Raw genomic sequence first — 17,052 nt, 5'->3', positions numbered from 1 at the left:
ATCAAGTCTCTTATTTCCTGAGAAACAGACTGCACGTGCTCTAAAAGCCGTCATTATCAGACACACGTAGAGCCTTCTGAAACTTATCCGTTTATTGACAACTCTTTCTCTTGGTCTTTTCGCTGCTTTAATAGAATGCCATGATTGGGGAAACTAAACAATTTTTATTTGGCACAGTTCTCAAAGATGTGAATGTGACAACAGTATGGTAGCATGAGGTTGCTCTTCAAGAGAATGTCTCAAATGACTGGCTTCCATTGTGTCTCCAAAGGACAGGAGGATTTCTTGTAAGGATACTAATCCTATCCGGAGGCCATACTCTCTTTAGCTAATTATCTCCCAAAGACCCTACTCCTACTACCAAGTATCAGCTTAGCCCTTCAATATATAAATTTTAGGGAAGCAAACACTTCATCTATAGCATATACAGAAAACACACACACAAATATGTTCATTTTTGAGAATTAATAATGCTTTTCATATGACAAAATATTCCATTTTTCTACCTATACACTAAGCTAATCCTCTTTATGGTTTCATTGCAGTTCATTATATGGCTGTATGATCATTTGTACAGTCACCTACTGGTGGTGACATGCGGCTTCAGCTGAATATGTAAAAGTGGAGGGTCCTGCTGGGCATAGGTGGAAGAAGAGAACCTTGACCTCATGAAGGCTGCATGCCCCAGGGGGTGGGAATTTTGAGGGTGGGGAGGTAGGAGTGGGGGGGGGGGTAGATAGAGGTTACATCCACAGAGAAGAAGGAGGAGGGGCGAGGAGATTGGGGGTTCCGAGGGGGTGGTGGGGGATGGGGTAAGGGGACAACATAGGAAATGTAAATAAATCATCCAATAAAAAAAAACAAATTTTCATCTTTTAAATATTGTGAGCTATTAAGAAAACTCTTTTCATGGAAATTAAATTTTCTTATTCATGAGACTTAAAAACTCTGAAAGGGGGCACTAATTTCTATGGTTGCATATGATTGTGGCCCCTAGAATTTCTGGTAACAATTTGGAGAAACTGAGAATTTATGATTTTAATTTGGCTGTCGTATAACATGGAGGATAAAGAATTAACAAGAAGCCCTATCAGCTAGCTGGGAAGCCACTGTGTCCCATGTTAGTTGTCAGGTTGGGGAGAGGTGCTTGCTTGTGTCACTTGTGTCCTTTCTCTCACGTGTTGTACTTTCCGTGGTCTTTATGACTTAGGGTCAAGGGCCCCTTGTGCAATTTCTCATAAACAGTAACAGGACAAATGGTTCGTGCAAATACGTGCACAAAAGGTTTCCTTAGAACCTGTGTGTGCTCACTCTGGCTAGAGTGTTATTGATTTCTCTGTTAAGTGTCCAGAATTAGCTGGACCTTGACACGCATGCTTCTTTCAGCTGTTTAGCTTTCAGGATGCAGCTTTTGAACACACTATTTACTGAGAAGGCAGCACCCTTCCTAAACGTGGTGGTGTCTTTGAACCACAAGTTAATGAAAATAGAGGATTTTAACTGCCAAACCACAACAGTGCCTCCAGTGTCTGTCATCTTGCTTTGAGCTGGTGCAAAAGCATGTGTTTTGCATCTGTATTAGAGAGGTTAGCCTTGACATTCCTCCATCCCATGCAATATTTGTTAAATAAAAGGAAAAGAAAGGGGCAGGCATGCTTCACCCAGATGTGATATTTAGTCAGCTTGGAAATTCTTCCCCTTGCCTTTCTTGTCACTGTACAGCACTCACCAGGACTGGCCTCCTGCATCCAATTAAAATTGATGATTGCTAGTGACTTATTATCCAGATTCCTAATCAGTTAATTACAATAGACCTACTGTGCAGAACAAGAGTACTACATTACGTTTGGATGGAAGCTTTATTCTTTGTTTCATGTTTACAAAATCCATTTAATAACGGCTCTTCCATGAGCCACTGGCATTTGTAAATATTTTTAAAGGGTAAGAAAATGCCTAAATCTTTTTTCAACTTTTATGAGAAGACAAGGTCATGTGTCAAGACCTGATCGTATTTATTTTTGCAAACCCACACACATTTGTTCTTCTTGGTAGAAACCACTGTCTTCTCTCAATCCAGCATCATAGTTTGTAGAAAATTTCCATGGGACTTTGTTCTTTCTACCTCCTGCTTTCTTCCTCGGGAAACTTCTCCTGCTCTTCCTCTCCCTTGACTCCTTTTCTCATTTCTCTTTTCTCTTAAAAACATAGGTCACATTTACTTTTATCAATCAGATATCAATGAAAACCTTGTTGAAACTGATTAGAGTTTATATTTTATTCTCTGATATGATACCACAAGGAGGGTTTTGAATCATATGATATCAAAGGGAAAATTTGAACCAATTACCTTGATTACCAATTCTTTCAAAAAAATCAGAAATGTGTGTGTGTGTGTGTGTGTGTGTGTGTGTGTGTGTCTGTGTGTGTCTCTGTGTGTTTGTCTGTGTCTGTGTGTGTATTTAGTTGAAGAAAAATGGTAAGAACAAAGTTTGCTTTCAAAGATTATGAACACTTCTTCCTAAAATGATAACAATCATGTAATAAATTATATTGAGTACGTCTATGCAAGATTTTGCTTTCAATGTCCAGTTTAGAAAGGGCTAATCTTCAAGCCATGATATAGTCAGTCTACAAAATATTATTTTGAAAATTTGAAAAATGTGTTGCAAAACATTTTTGCATTTGTGAAGCACAGATATATTTATTCTTGAAGAAGTTAGATCATTAAATAAACTTTCTGTTTCAGTTGCTGTGCACACGGTTGATCTTCTCATGGTTTTTAACCAAATAGATAAACTGTATCTTTATACTAACATATATAATAAGAAAAATTCACTTTTGTCCATTTGCTTTTATGTAAATTTTTAGAAAAAATAGATTGTATTATAAACCACTGAATCTAATCTTAGAGTTTACATACCTTTGACTGAATACATTCTAACATTCTATACATTCTAACGAACACGTATGTGTATAAAATTTGTAAATATTCAACTTCCTGTGAGTATGCAGATATATGTGTCTAGCTGGGCAATTTGCATATATCTAAATATATAAAGATACACATATTAATATTTCTCAAGTAGCTTTACTTGTAGAAATACATAAACAGTGTTTAGAGTCTGCTACTGAGTAATACACACTCCATAAAGGAAATAATCTTTTCATTATACTTCTGGATCTTGTATCATTTGTTACAAATTGGGAAAACCAGTAAGTGTCTGGTTAAAATTAGTCAATGGCTATCTTTATGTACTTTCAAAGAGCTCAATCAAGCAGACACATCTCAGACACATCTGTTTGGTTCATGCTTTTGTAACCACAGTTAAAAACAGAAGCAATATTTTAATAACAAGTCTAAGATGATAACTTAGAAATTTAAAGATATTTAAGTTTATTCTACATTTTGTATTTATAACAGAAGGCCAAATACTATCAAATAATGAGATTGTAAGAAATGCTATAGATCCATACTCAGTGACTTCCTGAACTATGAAATGACTCATCATTTCTGAATCATATTTTCTGATGTTCGTATCATAGGTACTTACACTGAGTGATGCAGGCTTCCTGTCCATGTGCTCTGACTTCTGTGGTCTGCTTGCATGCTCATCAGGAGACACTTGTATTTCTATTCAGTGCTTTTCTGTAATAGATTTACTTGTTACTTAGTTACATCTATTAAGTTTCATGCTTAATTATTCATATGAATGAATCAGATATATAAGAGACTATATAAGTAGATGAATAGATGCCAATAGAATATTGGAAAATATTTTGTTAAAATTGTGATTGCATTGGGAGGAGGGACAAAAGTTGAACTTATTTAGATAATTATCATGATTAAGTCATTTCTGAAGGATCTCTAATTCCTTATATAGCAAAAAGGAGCAATAATAGATTTTATTTTTTATTTAGAATAGACTATATTCTTTTTTGTGTGATATTCTTATTGAGTTATTAAGTAAATGGTAAATTGGTGAAATTTATAACATAAAATATTTATTACTCAATGCTCCATTGGTCAACTTCCCTTATTTTCAAAAACTCTTGAGTTGGGATTTAGAAAGTATTTGTCTAAGCTAAAAGTTAGCTTTGCAGTTAAAATCTAGAAACCATTCCTAAACAAAATATGAGTGTAAAGGAAAAATTCCATCTTACTGTATAGAAAATGTTTGCTCAAATTTTATTGTCATTAACAGGGGACTAAAATTGTATTTAAAATTTTTTTTGAAGACTAGAAATTGTTGTCGTACAGGGTTTGTGTAGAGCACTTGCCTTACTTGTGCAGGTCCCATGATGCCAATACTACAATTGTAAAGTATTCACAAATCAATAAATAACTCCCACTTACAATCAGTTAAAACACTATGACTAAACTAGTCAAGGAAATGAAAGATTATCACATTAAAAACTCCAAAGCACTTAAGGAAGAAATTGTAAAGGACAGTGGAAGATGAAAATACTGCCTATATTCACGAAATAACTGGGTTAATTTCATGTAAATGGCTATTTTAATGAAAATAATATTCATATTTAATGCAATTCCAAGGACATCTTTCACCAATTCAGAATACTACAACTGTAAAATTTATATGGTAACACAGAATATCTCAAATAGAAAAAGCAATCATTAACAGAAAGTGATGCTTGAAGGATCACAGTGTCTGACCTCCAGCATTCCATGAAGTTAGTGATGCCATAGTAACAAAAGCAATGATGATCCAGGAGTAAAAACAAATACGTGGACGAGTGGGATCCAGCATCGAACCCAGGCTCTGCTACAGCAGGCCAGTTTTGACATAGGCACCAAAATATATATTGGACAAAAGACACATTCATTAACAAATGGTGCTGAGAAAACTGGATTTCCACACATAGAACACACATAAAAATCACCTCTGAATAGGTTATTTATATATCTTAACCTTAGAGTTACATAGAAAATACACTTCAAGATACAGACACATGAAAAGGTTTTTGGATAAGGACTTTAAAACCCAGGAAATAACTATGAGAATTTTTAAAGGACAGTACCTGAAGTTAGATAGCTTCTGTACAGCAGCAGAGGGAAAAGACCTACAAGATGAGAGGAAGTTTGTATAAACTGAATCCCTAATAGGAGATTAATTTCTGTAATTTGCACAGAGCTAAAAGATTATGCACCAAAAATGAATAAAACTCAAAAAGTAGGCAAAATGGATGGAACAGATAGTTCTCAAAAGAAAGAGGGAGATGGACAAACACGATGACAAGATATCACGTTCCTTTCATTTATGGGGACTAGATGTTATTACATACTGACCCAGACACATATAAGGCATGAAAGGGGATGGAGATTAACCAGGACGGGGAGGGGCAGAAGTGAGTATGAGCAAAGTGAAAAGCTATGTGTGTAGGAAAAACATGATTCAACTCATTACTGCGTGTTACCTTAAAACAAGTGAACAAAAAAATAAAGAAAAAAAGACATATCACCAAAAAATGTATGTAGGTGGTTTTGAAAATATAGAGAAAACAGCTTCCAGATGATTTTTTTTTAAAAAAGCTACATTTGCATCAGAAGATCAAAACCAGTACTATCATTAAGTCTCTCAAAACACTCAAGACAAATTAGGCAGTGATTGTCACGGCATTTCTATCTGATGAGAACCCGAAGCTGAGTGCACATGGGTGCCAGGAAATGTTTCCCATTAGAATCGACACTGTACGTTTTCGATGATGAAACCGTGTTGGTAATGGATGCAGAACCTCGCTCATGCCAGAAAAGCTTCATCAAGTAGATTCTCTGCATGAGGTAAAATTTCACAACATTTGAAACTTTTATGAACAATATTTTATAGAACATATATTTTGATATTTGGCAGAACTATAGAGAGAAGTGGTAAATGAAGAACATAAATTTCAAGTCAGTAGTTACCTCTGGGAAAGATGGAGATGGGTGTAACCAGGGAGGGCAAATTGGGGGCAACAACAGCACTGGGAATGCTCGGCTGGTGGGGGTTACATGGGTTTTTAAAAATATGCTCCCTTGGGCTTGTAATAGAGATTGTGCATTGGGTTTGTTTGAATGAGATATTACAATATTTTAATAACTCCCGTTGAAAAGAACAAAATGTGTGTTAACACTGTTCTGGTTTCATGCACTTCCTATGAGCCTTGGTTCCCTTCCCTTCTGGGGATTCCATCCCTTGTGGTTCCCTGGCTCCTCTGGTGTCTCTGCTGGTACTCAGGTACTCTGCTCTGATGATGTCTGTGACAGTGATGGGAATGGTGCTGAAGGTGACAATGATGGTGACAGTGATGGTGATGATGATGACAACAGTACCCAGAAGTTTCCACACAGCACATCAATGAGCTGACCCTCCAGATCTCCTTCATTTCCAGAGTAGAACTTCCCTGTGCCTTGTTTTAACAGTCTGGATTCATGTTCCACAATTTCAGATGGTCTGTAGAGACCTTCTACCCACTCTTTCCTCACTACTCAAAAGCAAGATGCTGCCTGTTTTCCTCCTGAGTGCTCAGTTCTCAGCTCTAAGCATCAGCATTCCGTTACATCACAGGTGTCTAAACTTCTTCTACTCTCGGGTGGTGGCTAATGCCAGGCCTCCTGCTCAGTGGTACAAGTGAGGCCAGGAACAACGCACAACCATTCCCCAGCCTCCACACCTCCCTGTTTTTGTCCATGTCACCCTTTTTGTTTTTCTATATCTCTTGTCTACCTCTGGCTCTGCTATAGTCTGGGGCCTCATTTTGAGTAGCTAGATTATATGCATGGGAGAACAAAAACAAACGCCTTCATTGATTATTTTTTCTTTTTTGTTGAACATAAAAACATTATATGTTTTTCGTACAATGTATTCTGATCGTAGTTCCCCTCCCCCAAGTCCTCTGGGATGACGAAGACGGCCCAGTTAGTACTGTGTGTTCCAAGGTCCCATGCTCTGCACCTTGCTCTCCTCCTCTCCCATCAGAACCCCCACCCTTTCTGTCTCTCGGTAGAAAACATCAGGAACCTGAGGAAGGATAAAACAAAATAAAATAACATAAACAAACCTGAAAAGGACAAAACAAGCAAACAGGAGGAAAAAGACCCAAAGAAAAATCACAGTATAAAATGTAGACTTAGAGACACATATGTTCAAAACAGATTCATAGGAACCTCTTAAAAATATAAAACTGGAAGCTATAATACACAAAGACCTGAAAGAAAAATGTCCTATCAAACTCCTATGAGGTAAAGAACCTCCAAAGATGCCACTGACTTCATTTCACCATCTACAGGCTAGGGACCTGGCCTCAGAGTAGTTTATATTTTCAGTTAGACTATGCCGGAGAGAGCTACTGCCCTTGTTTGCCAGTGGCTATCAATGGAACATAGCTTTTGGGCTAGGGATGGGGTTTATGTCTGCATCTGCTCTTGGTACTGGGACTCAATCTAGCACAGGCCCATGCTGGCCTTGCGCATGCCTCCACAGTCTCAGGGAGTTTATATGTGTGCCACTCCTACTTTGTTTAGAGAGCCTTGTTTCCTTAGAATCCACCATCCCCTTGGCCTTTTATTATCTTTCCACCTCCTCTTCCGCAGTGTTCTCTGTGAGAGGAACCTTTGAAGGGAGGAATTTGATGGAGACAACTCATTTAGGGTTGAATGCTCCAAGGTCTCTCTCATCTTTGCACATTGTCCAGCTGTGGGTCTCTGTATTTGTTCCCAGCTCTTGTAGGAGGAAACTTCTCTGATGCTGACTGAAGGAGAATTCATCTGTGAGTATAGCAGAATGCAGTTAGGAGTCATTATTTGGCTACACTCTTTTAGTAGAACTAGTACTATTTGGTTTTCCCATGGGTCACTTTCTTGGTGACCCACCAGGATCAGGGATGAGTTCTATCTCATGGAATGGGTCTTAAACGCAATTAGATATTGATTGGTTGTTCCTACAAGTTTTTGTCACTGTTGCAGTAGTACATCGTGCAGGCAGGACACTGTTGTTGATCAAAGACTTTTCTTTTGATAGCATGCATTATACCTTCAAGAACCATGAACCCTAGTTCATAAGGGTGGAAGGTCTAAGAAGGCAACAGTTCAACTTCTCTGTGTTTAAGAAGTTGTGTAGGTGTTATCTTCAGCATTAACTTATTCCAAGAAGTGGATGCTTTATTTGGTGACAAGAGATGTCCAGGTGAGACTTTTGTCTCCTTGGTTATTTAACAATATCATTCAGGTCACCTTCATACACGTATACATTTTAGGAAGTTTCTACTGTATTAGTTTCCAGATGACCCCTCAATGGTCATAGCTGTTCCTTCTCCTATTCCATCATTACCTCCTCTTCCTTCTTCCTCCCAATTTAATCCTCCCACTGAGGTCCCTTTCCCATCCATCCTTAATGGTATATCATATTGATCTTTGTGTCACATACTCAGATTTTTTCCTATACAGAGGAAAGAGTCCAAGTGTATGATGACATATACCATCCTTAAAATCACTGTGTCCCCACATTGTCCTCATCAGTATTATCCACAGCACTCAGTGCACACAGCAGGTCAGATGAACAGGCAGAGCTCATGAAGAAAGTGTTAGCAATTCTGTTTCTAATGGTTGACTGTAAGTCTTCTACACAGTACTTTCTATTAGATTGGATGTTCAAACAAAAATTATTAAGAACATTTTCATGTTTCTATAATGGGTTTGAAGCACGCAATGGTTTAAAACATGTTCACTAAAATTGTTCAATGTTCACTTGATGTTAAACTTCAATACTGAGAAATTATAATTAAGTATACTGAACAAACATTTTTGGATCTGGGTCAGACTATGTAGCCCAATCTAGGTGTAAATTCACTACGAGGATCAGAAAGGCCTCTCTCTCTCTCTCTCTCTCTCTCTCTCTCTCTCTCTCTCTCTCTCTCTCTCTCTCTCTTTCTCTCTCTCTGTTGGTGTGTGTGTGTATATACATATGTATGACATGCTTATTAAGTAGAGTTTTAATTTTATGGGTGAACTTCATGGGCAAGCATTATTGTATTTAGTGGACATTAATTCAGAGGCCCAGTTTTTGCGGTCACTACACTTGAGTTATATATACAGCTTTCTTCAAATTGTAGTGAACCCAAGTAAAATGCTTCATGGCATCAGCTCCCTGGAACAGGTGAGCATCCTCTGAGCTGCGTTTAGAGTAAAGAAAGACATGGACTTTCCTCTGATGCAGTTGGCAGGTGTTTTCGAGGGAGTGTAGCTGACTCATGGATTTTAGTAAGCACTGTGGTCCCCCTTTCTAGTTTTCTACAAACCCTCCACAAGATATGTGTGAGCACTCGTCCTCGTTTTAGCCTTTGCAGAACTCTATATGAATACAAACTAATTATATAAAATTTTCTGATGCAAATTGATGATTTTTGTCAGTAGAAAATTCAAACAGCTACAGAACCAAAGTATAGACATGTCAACTTTTGCATTTACTGATTGGTTTGTATAATTTTAACTTTACTATTCTAAATTATTCTAAAGCAAACAGGTACCTTACTATGTTTAAGTAAGAAGTATTCTGGGAATTTCCCTTCTGCCTCTAGTTAGTGACCTAGGCAAGAAAGCTATTTGTAAATATATTGAGTGTGACACAATATATTGTGTAAATATATTGTAAATATATCGTAAAAATAACACTCTTGCAGTTTGTATGTTATACTAAAGTCTTCAGTGAAGCTGATTTTCTTGAATGGGTATTTCCCTAAATAAGTGATAATTTATCGAGTATGCCTGTATCATTCCCAGTAAAATAACTTTTTGCAGAGCAATCTCTATAGTATGAGGGACAGAAAGAGAATTTATTGTAAAGTAAAAGACTTGAAAAAATTTCAAGGTAAACAGTGTCCCATCACACCTGGTCAGTGTTGTTAAAAAACCTCATTTAAGAGTAAGTGTTCCGGAATCTTGCCGAGATAACTACTTAGTGTGCACTAAGTGTGAACCAGCTAGGACACCTTCAACAGAACTGGCGTGAGCGGATCCCGCAGCTGTGTTGGCTTCATAAATATTTTCTTCTTGAAGAGCAAATGGAGACCAATCCTTCTTCTTCCAAGGGCATAGAAACGTTTCTTTTCTTTTACTAGACACCCATGTTATTTTCCTGAAATGTTTGAAACAGTGAGTAGGCACTCGAGCCTGATGACACAGCTGTTGAGAAGCCCAGACACAAAGGAAGCCCAACACTATTCTCAAAGCAAGCTTGAGAGTATAATTATGTGTTAGCCACTGGAATTACAAACGGTCCTTGAGAAGAGAGCTGGAAAGCTGCCAGCTTCTTTTTAGAAAACCTATTCATAGATATCACAAAGAAACTTGGAATTTGTCTCGCCCCTCCCCCCACCTTTATAGTGAAGCAGTCCCTCCCCCTCCCTGACTGAGGAAGGTTTCTTGGTGTTTCTGGGTTTGAGGTAGGAGTGGAGTGGCTGGAACTTGCCTTAATGATCTCCAGCCTTCTGAATGAGCAGCTGCACGAAATCGCTCTACATCGTTATGAATATGCAAAGACTGATGTACAGGTCCAGTGAGAATAAAAAGTGTAATTGATCTCTTTGGCTATCTCTGTTTTCTATATTGAACACTTTTAAGGCTTTAACAAATTGGTTGCAACATGATGCTAAATACGACAGAATATTGTTGCCCTAGGACCACTCAGATATATTTCTGGTTACTTCCTAGATGCTTTGGAAATTTCTAGAAACTTCCCATGAAAGCTATAGGATTTCTTGCATTTGAAACCCTCTCCAAATTGTCAGCTCTGACTGTGGGTATGAGTGATGGTCATTTTGCTCTTGTCAAAGTCTGTGAAACACTGTGGCCTTTCCCTTATTTTCCTCGTTACTAGTACAATGCTAAAAGTTTGCTGATTTTTTTTTGTTCATTTACATGTGTTTTGATCAGCTCCTCTTTCTTACAAACCTGTTTGTCCATCTCTGTCAATAACAAACAAATCCTATTTGCTTTGAAGTTACTGCTTCTTTTCCACTCATTTTATTTTGAAGTTGGTGGGGGACTGGTCATTAAGTCACTGTGTGAAAAACTTCCTTCATCCCTAACTTGAGCAGCAGTAGGTGCTTCCACATATGCAATGGAAGAAAGACACAAGCAGCAGATGCCGTAAGAGGTGCTCTTTGCTCGGTCAAGTGCAGGTGAGCATGGGAAGTGAGAATCTGTTCAGAGACTTTGCTCTTCAAGAGCAAAGACTTGAGCCTTGCAGGGTTGGTGAGCTGAAGAATATGGGAGAGACTCAATGCTGCTCACTTGACAGCCAAGTGAAACATCTACCTGAAGTGGAAACTTAAGGGTTCTTTGGAAAGTCATTTGTGTCGATGGTGTTTTACTGGGGCAAACATGTGAAGGAGTGTTTTCCTGAAGTGGACACAAGCGAGAAGATGCTTAGCTAAAGCAGACACCCGATGGAACATTTTGCTGAAGCAGACACAGGTGAAAGGACATCTTGATAAAGCAAAGGACATGGGACGAAGGATCCTTCACTAATAACATGCATGTATTGGTTTGTCTTTTATGTGTTGTTGAGCTCTGTTTGTCATAACTTCACAGAGAGAAATGCACCAAAAAACTTGTTGAGAGGTTCCTGTGGCTTCTTGGTGCTTCTGTGGACGTGGGCTGATTGGCAGAGTGACATCAGCTGATACAGACTCAGTAGTTTTGCTAAGACAGACTCACTTGCTGACGAAAGACACCTGGTGAGGCAAGACCCATGGAGGACATGTGATGTTTAGAGGCAGTATAAAAAGGACCCAATGGGCAGTGACAGGGCTTTGGCTTGTTTTCCTAGCTAGCTTTGTAATGCTTTTGTTTATGTCCACTTTGCTGAGAGAAAGAAGCAAGCTGAGAACTTCTTCTGGTGTCCCTGGTGGTCCTATTCTCTCCTGCTGACTCATGCCAATGAGTCATGACTCAGCTGAGGCCTCGCTGTTTCCATTATGTCATGCCAACACTGCTGATTTGTGTTTGCTATCCCGACTCTGCTTAACTGAACTGCTGGTGTATCTGTGAAGTGTTTGCTAGTGGATCAAGCTCCCACTGGTGAACTGCTAATTTCCTGATAACACAGATAGGATTTGCTCCAAAGAACAATTTCTAAGCAGGTCCACTTCTTCTGTATCCAAAGAACCTTTCTTTTCCACTAGTTCTGGTGGGTGGTGGGCTAGAAGGAAGATTAAAACAGTTAAGAAACATTATTAAAAATAGGGTTTAGGAAAATTTAAGTTTACATCTTCCAGAAAAGCAGATTCATCCACAGCTTCTATCACAGGATCAAATCTCTCCTGGTAGTCTTTCCCCTCTCTTTGGTGAGCACAAATTTGGGTAGATTTTACTATATTTCCTCCTGTTCTTTGGCCAGTCTCACCCCAACTTTCCTATCATTTTGTCCCACACAGAAGCTTTAGAATGTCCTCCTTACTTTCTGCCCCTAGCTCTGTCATTGCTAATAAATATTTCTCTAAGCCCACACTTCATCCCTCTCTTTCCTCTTCCTTCCTCTCTCCCTTCCTATTCTTCTCCTGTTAACCTTATACTGTATTTGGTTTTCACATTATGCCCAGCGACCTCTGTGAAGGCAGGGAAGGATATGTGTGTCTTATATTTCATTCTTGTCTGAACTGGAAGTCTGTCCTCCTTTAAAACAATCACAGTAGTCACTGAGAATGTATTTTGGTTATTTTTGTCTGGGACTACTCCTAAGTGACATTTACTGAGTAGCCTTTTTCTCCCAAATCTCCCAGTTAGATGTTCTCAGAAGATCTACCCCAGTGCACTCCACTTCCCTTCATTCTCTGTAGTCTCTTGACATCGAGGCAGCCTCTGGGCCAAGTCTTCATTTACATGTAAGTTCTCTCAACACTTTCTTCTATATGTGCAACTGAACATTTTCTCCATCTCAGCCCACAATATTTGACTATTATACCACAATCACAATATCTTGTAGAATAACACTAAACTTTTATTTTCTACCTTTTTGACCATATAAGGCACCAAATGCCTGTTTAACAAATATGGGTTATAGTTAGAGGTAGACATGGAATGTCTGGAACTTAATGATCTCCTCTTACCTTTATGAGGGAGCAGCTGGAAGATGTTAATGGGAAAAAGAAAGAATGACCAGAGAAGAATAAAAATAGGACATTAGGTGTGTGGTTTCCACAGTGAAAACCTGAAACCAAAATTTTAAGAGAAAGGCATTGTCAGCAAGGTAGTGACCTCAAAAGAAATATGATCTTCACCTTTCTTAGAAAGTCTCAGGTGGTAAGTACCTGGCTGTATGCATTTACTTTGTTGGATGAAGAAACTACAGGTGCAGAATGGAACCTAGTCTTATGGTAGACTGAGGTGCTCAGAATAGATTGTGGAAGTCTGGCTGCTGGGAATACCAGTTAAGCTACAGGTGAAGGGAGTGTTGTTAAGATGGTTAAACTTAGTAGGTCACAAGACAAAAGTAAAAGACATGAACGTGGGAAAGGGATTTGAGGAAGGAGGGAAGGTTGACAGGGGTGAGAAAATGATTAGAGGAAGTGGTGAGATTAAACAGAATGCATTTTATGTGTATGAAATTGCCAATGAGAACACTTAATGTAAGAGAAAGTAACTAATCCAGTGAACACTAGCAAATCTTATGTTATTCTGTGCAACAAGTAGCCGTTTTTAATTATTTATATTGAGTTACACAAATCCTTTTTTCTTGTATAACATGGGTTTTAACTCAGGAGTTACGGTGCCAGAGATGCATGATCACATAAAATGTCCACTGATTTGATGGTATGAGTTCTTGTCTCACAAATTCAAAGAGTAATATTGACAGAATATAGAGGATGAGTTTTAGAAAGAAGTTTATTATGGAGGCGAGAACAGAAGGTGGAGAAGACAGGGCTCACTGGTGTTGCAGGAGTAAGTACCTAGAAATTAGGGGGCTGTCAGCCTACTGGGCTGAAGTCTTTTATAGGACCTGTGGCAGAAACCGGGGCGAGTCATGGGGAGGAAGTCATCCCATTTCACCAATGCTAATTGTGACAATGAATGGCCTTTATTCCCCTGGATAGTCTGGTCATCCTTCTCATAGTTATTTGATCATGTGAGGTTTTACTTCTTGGCTATGTCTTTCATTAATGTGCCTATACTTTTGCCAGTGTGTGTATAGTTCACTGGTGAAATGAAGGTGATATGTAAGAAGCACTGAAACCTAGAAGACTATGACCTCAGAATTTCTTCTTTTTTTTTCTCATTGTTTGTGATATTTAAGGTCCACATGAATTTTGGTTATTAGTTACATATTTTTTGTTCTCCTCTCAGCCATTAAAGAGTTACAAGTATAACCACAATTAGTATATCAACCCTTTCTCTTAGCAACAGAATGCCAGCTTAACATAATACACCATTAAAGACATTAATAATATCAAAACCACCTGATACAGTTGTATTATGCAATGGAGACACCCTTATACTTTAGCCTGCTCTTTTCTAAAGGAAAAGAGAGGAGGAGTGGACGTGGGGAAGAGTTGAGGTCGGGGAAGGAACTGGGAGGAGAGGAGGGAGGGGAAACAGGTCAGGAAGTATTGTATGAAAGAAGAGTAAAAGCCGGGCGGTGGTGGCGCACGCCTTTAGTCCCAGCACTTGGGAGGCAGAGGCAGGCGGATTTCTGAGTTCGAGGCCAGCCTGGTCTACCAAGTGAGTTCCAGGACAGCCAGGGCTACACAGAGAAACCCTGTCTTGAAAAAACAAAAAAACAACAACAAAAAAACAAAAACAAAACAAAAAAGAAAGAAGAGTAAAAAGGAGAAGAGAAAGAGAGGTTAGAAATCTGATTCTGAAGTCTAACAAGCTGTACCAGCAGAAAGCTGTGCAATTCTTCAAAGCTTACATCTCATCATTTTGGATTAAAATGGACTGTCTGTATGACCTGTCTCAACTCCAACATGTTATAAAAGGTATAAATTCTTGGAACTAGGCATGGCACAGTAGGGCTTTACCTCTTTCTGCTACCTATTGTAATGTTAACAGCTATGAAAAGTGCCTGCTTTTCTATGGAAGTGTGTCATATGTATTCTTTCTTGTGGAAAACAAAGTCTCACTTTTTGTATCTGTACATACACCTTAGTGTTCCATCCACTGGGAAGCTGATGGGGTAATTTGACAAAAGATTAAAAACAACCAGGACATAGGAGTGCTGAGAGGTGTCAATCAATGTGCTTGAAAGTACAGTCCTGAGGCCAGGATACTACAGAAGACAGTACACAGGCATCAGAACCAAACTGAGGGCTACCCAACTCCTGAACTGCCCAGGAACCTAGATAGAGAAAATCAAACAAAAGAGAATTGTTACTGAAGTGTTGAAAGAGAAAGGAGAAAGCCCATAGTCCTCTGAATTTGCCCAAGGTAACTTAGCAGACGACAAATATGTACATTCCAAAGTGTGATCTTGGGCAGTGACTTCTCTGTACCCCAGGAAGTACCACAAACCCAATGCTTTGTTTTGGAAAGACTCAGATATATGGATATGGATGAGTGGTTATATTTCACTCCCAACTCCAAGTAGCATGACGCAAAGCAGTTCTTAAAAGTCAAGAAACTGCTGCCCAAATGTTCTTAAGTATATGGCCTTCTGCTGGAGTGTGGTTGACTTGCCAGGAGTTATGCTCATAGAGAAAACTCTCTCTTCCCCAGCAGCTAACAGTTGCCAGGGTCTCTGATTCAGCATGGGTCGTCATGCCCAACCTCCTTTTCCTCGCTGGTCTGTCTTAGGGCTGCACAAGCCTCAAGTAATCTGTCACAAGCACTGGAAGTTCCTATGTGCACCTCCAGAAAAGGTTGCTTCCTGCACACTGTGCTCTACTTCCATAGCTTGCCCTAGAATTACAATGAAGTGCTTAGGAAACGTTTGCTTCTCATCTCCATTACACGGTAAGAAGAACAGAAGCCAAAGCTTTGTTGGCTCCGATCAAATGCTAGGCCATGAGCACTGCACGTGGATAAGGTCTCCGGTGTTGTTATCCTACCTGTTGCTAGGAATGCTGCACACAATGCCAAGCACAGCCATCTGTGCTGCAGTAGTTGGTCAGCTGACATCAGTGCTGATTTATGGGTTGTGATTACCTCTCATTTATCCTCTTTCTCCATCTGGTCTACAGATTGTGTCAGTTCTTACTCTGTTGAACAACACTTCCATCTCACTAATTCTACAGAAAGAATTCTCTCCGGTTTTGGTTGATGCCGGGATGAGGGTACGAAGGGAAGTCTGTAAAGGATATCATGTAAAAATGTCTCAAACGTTCTACGAATAAACGCTCTTCTAAGTACGCAGATTAATATTTTTTATTCAACTCCCATTTCTCTATCAATCCTCACATTTTATGAAACTCAACCTAGTGCCAGCAATTATATTTGTATACGGTTAGAACTCCTTCATTTAGTTATTTGATATGATATTTTCTTATTTTGTCATTCCCAATGGACAGGACTGATGCTAATTTTATAACATCAAATGGACAGGTACCACTGGAAGCTTTGTTCCTTCTTTTACTTAAGTACTGTAGATCTAAAAACTCAAAACTTAATGCAAAATCTCTTGAACATATTTATAATTGATTTCCTTGTTAATTAATGAATCCCATGCTTTTATTATTTAATTTCTTACAATAAATATCTTGGAATCTTAATATATTACCAGTTTGGAAAATAAAAGCAGCACCTGTTGTGAAAAGCAGTAACATTGCATTGTGTTTTAAATGTGTACAATTTTGCATTTTAAATTATATGTTGGATTTGAGATATTTCTGATATTTTCATTGTCCATGTATTATTTACATTGCATTATACATCACAAATGTGTGTGTGCGTGTGTGTGTGCGTGTGTGTGTGTGTGTGGTGTGTGTGTGGTGTGTGTGTGTGTGGTGTGTGTGTGGTGTGTGTGTGGTGTGTGTGGTGTGTGTGTGGTGTGTGTGTGTGTGGTGTGTGTGTGGTGTGTGTGTGGTGTGTGTGTGGTGTGTGTATGTGTGGTGTGTGTATGTGTG

The 17,052-nt window shown here is 38.9% G+C and overlaps 1 protein-coding gene across 2 annotated transcripts in view; it reads left to right on the top strand.

The window, feature by feature from the left end:
- Positions 1–17,052, top strand: part of Cfap299 (cilia and flagella associated protein 299) — a 510,741-nt gene that overhangs the window by 262,395 nt on the left and 231,294 nt on the right. The window contains exon 4 of one of the 2 annotated variants that reach the window (XM_028773700.1): positions 3,267–3,303. The exons of the other annotated variant lie outside the window; for it this stretch is intronic. Coding sequence (XP_028629533.1) covers positions 3,267–3,303 — 37 coding nt within the window. The remainder of the gene's footprint in view (positions 1–3,266; positions 3,304–17,052) is intronic. 2 annotated transcript variants of the gene reach the window in all.

The sequence above is a fragment of the Grammomys surdaster genome, unplaced genomic scaffold (assembly GCF_004785775.1).
Source record: "Grammomys surdaster isolate TR1022 unplaced genomic scaffold, NIH_TR_1.0 233, whole genome shotgun sequence".
Classification (NCBI taxonomy): domain Eukaryota; kingdom Metazoa; phylum Chordata; class Mammalia; order Rodentia; family Muridae; genus Grammomys; species Grammomys surdaster.
Note: the sequence above shows the minus strand (reverse complement) of the source record. Positions and strands in the feature narration are given on the sequence as shown.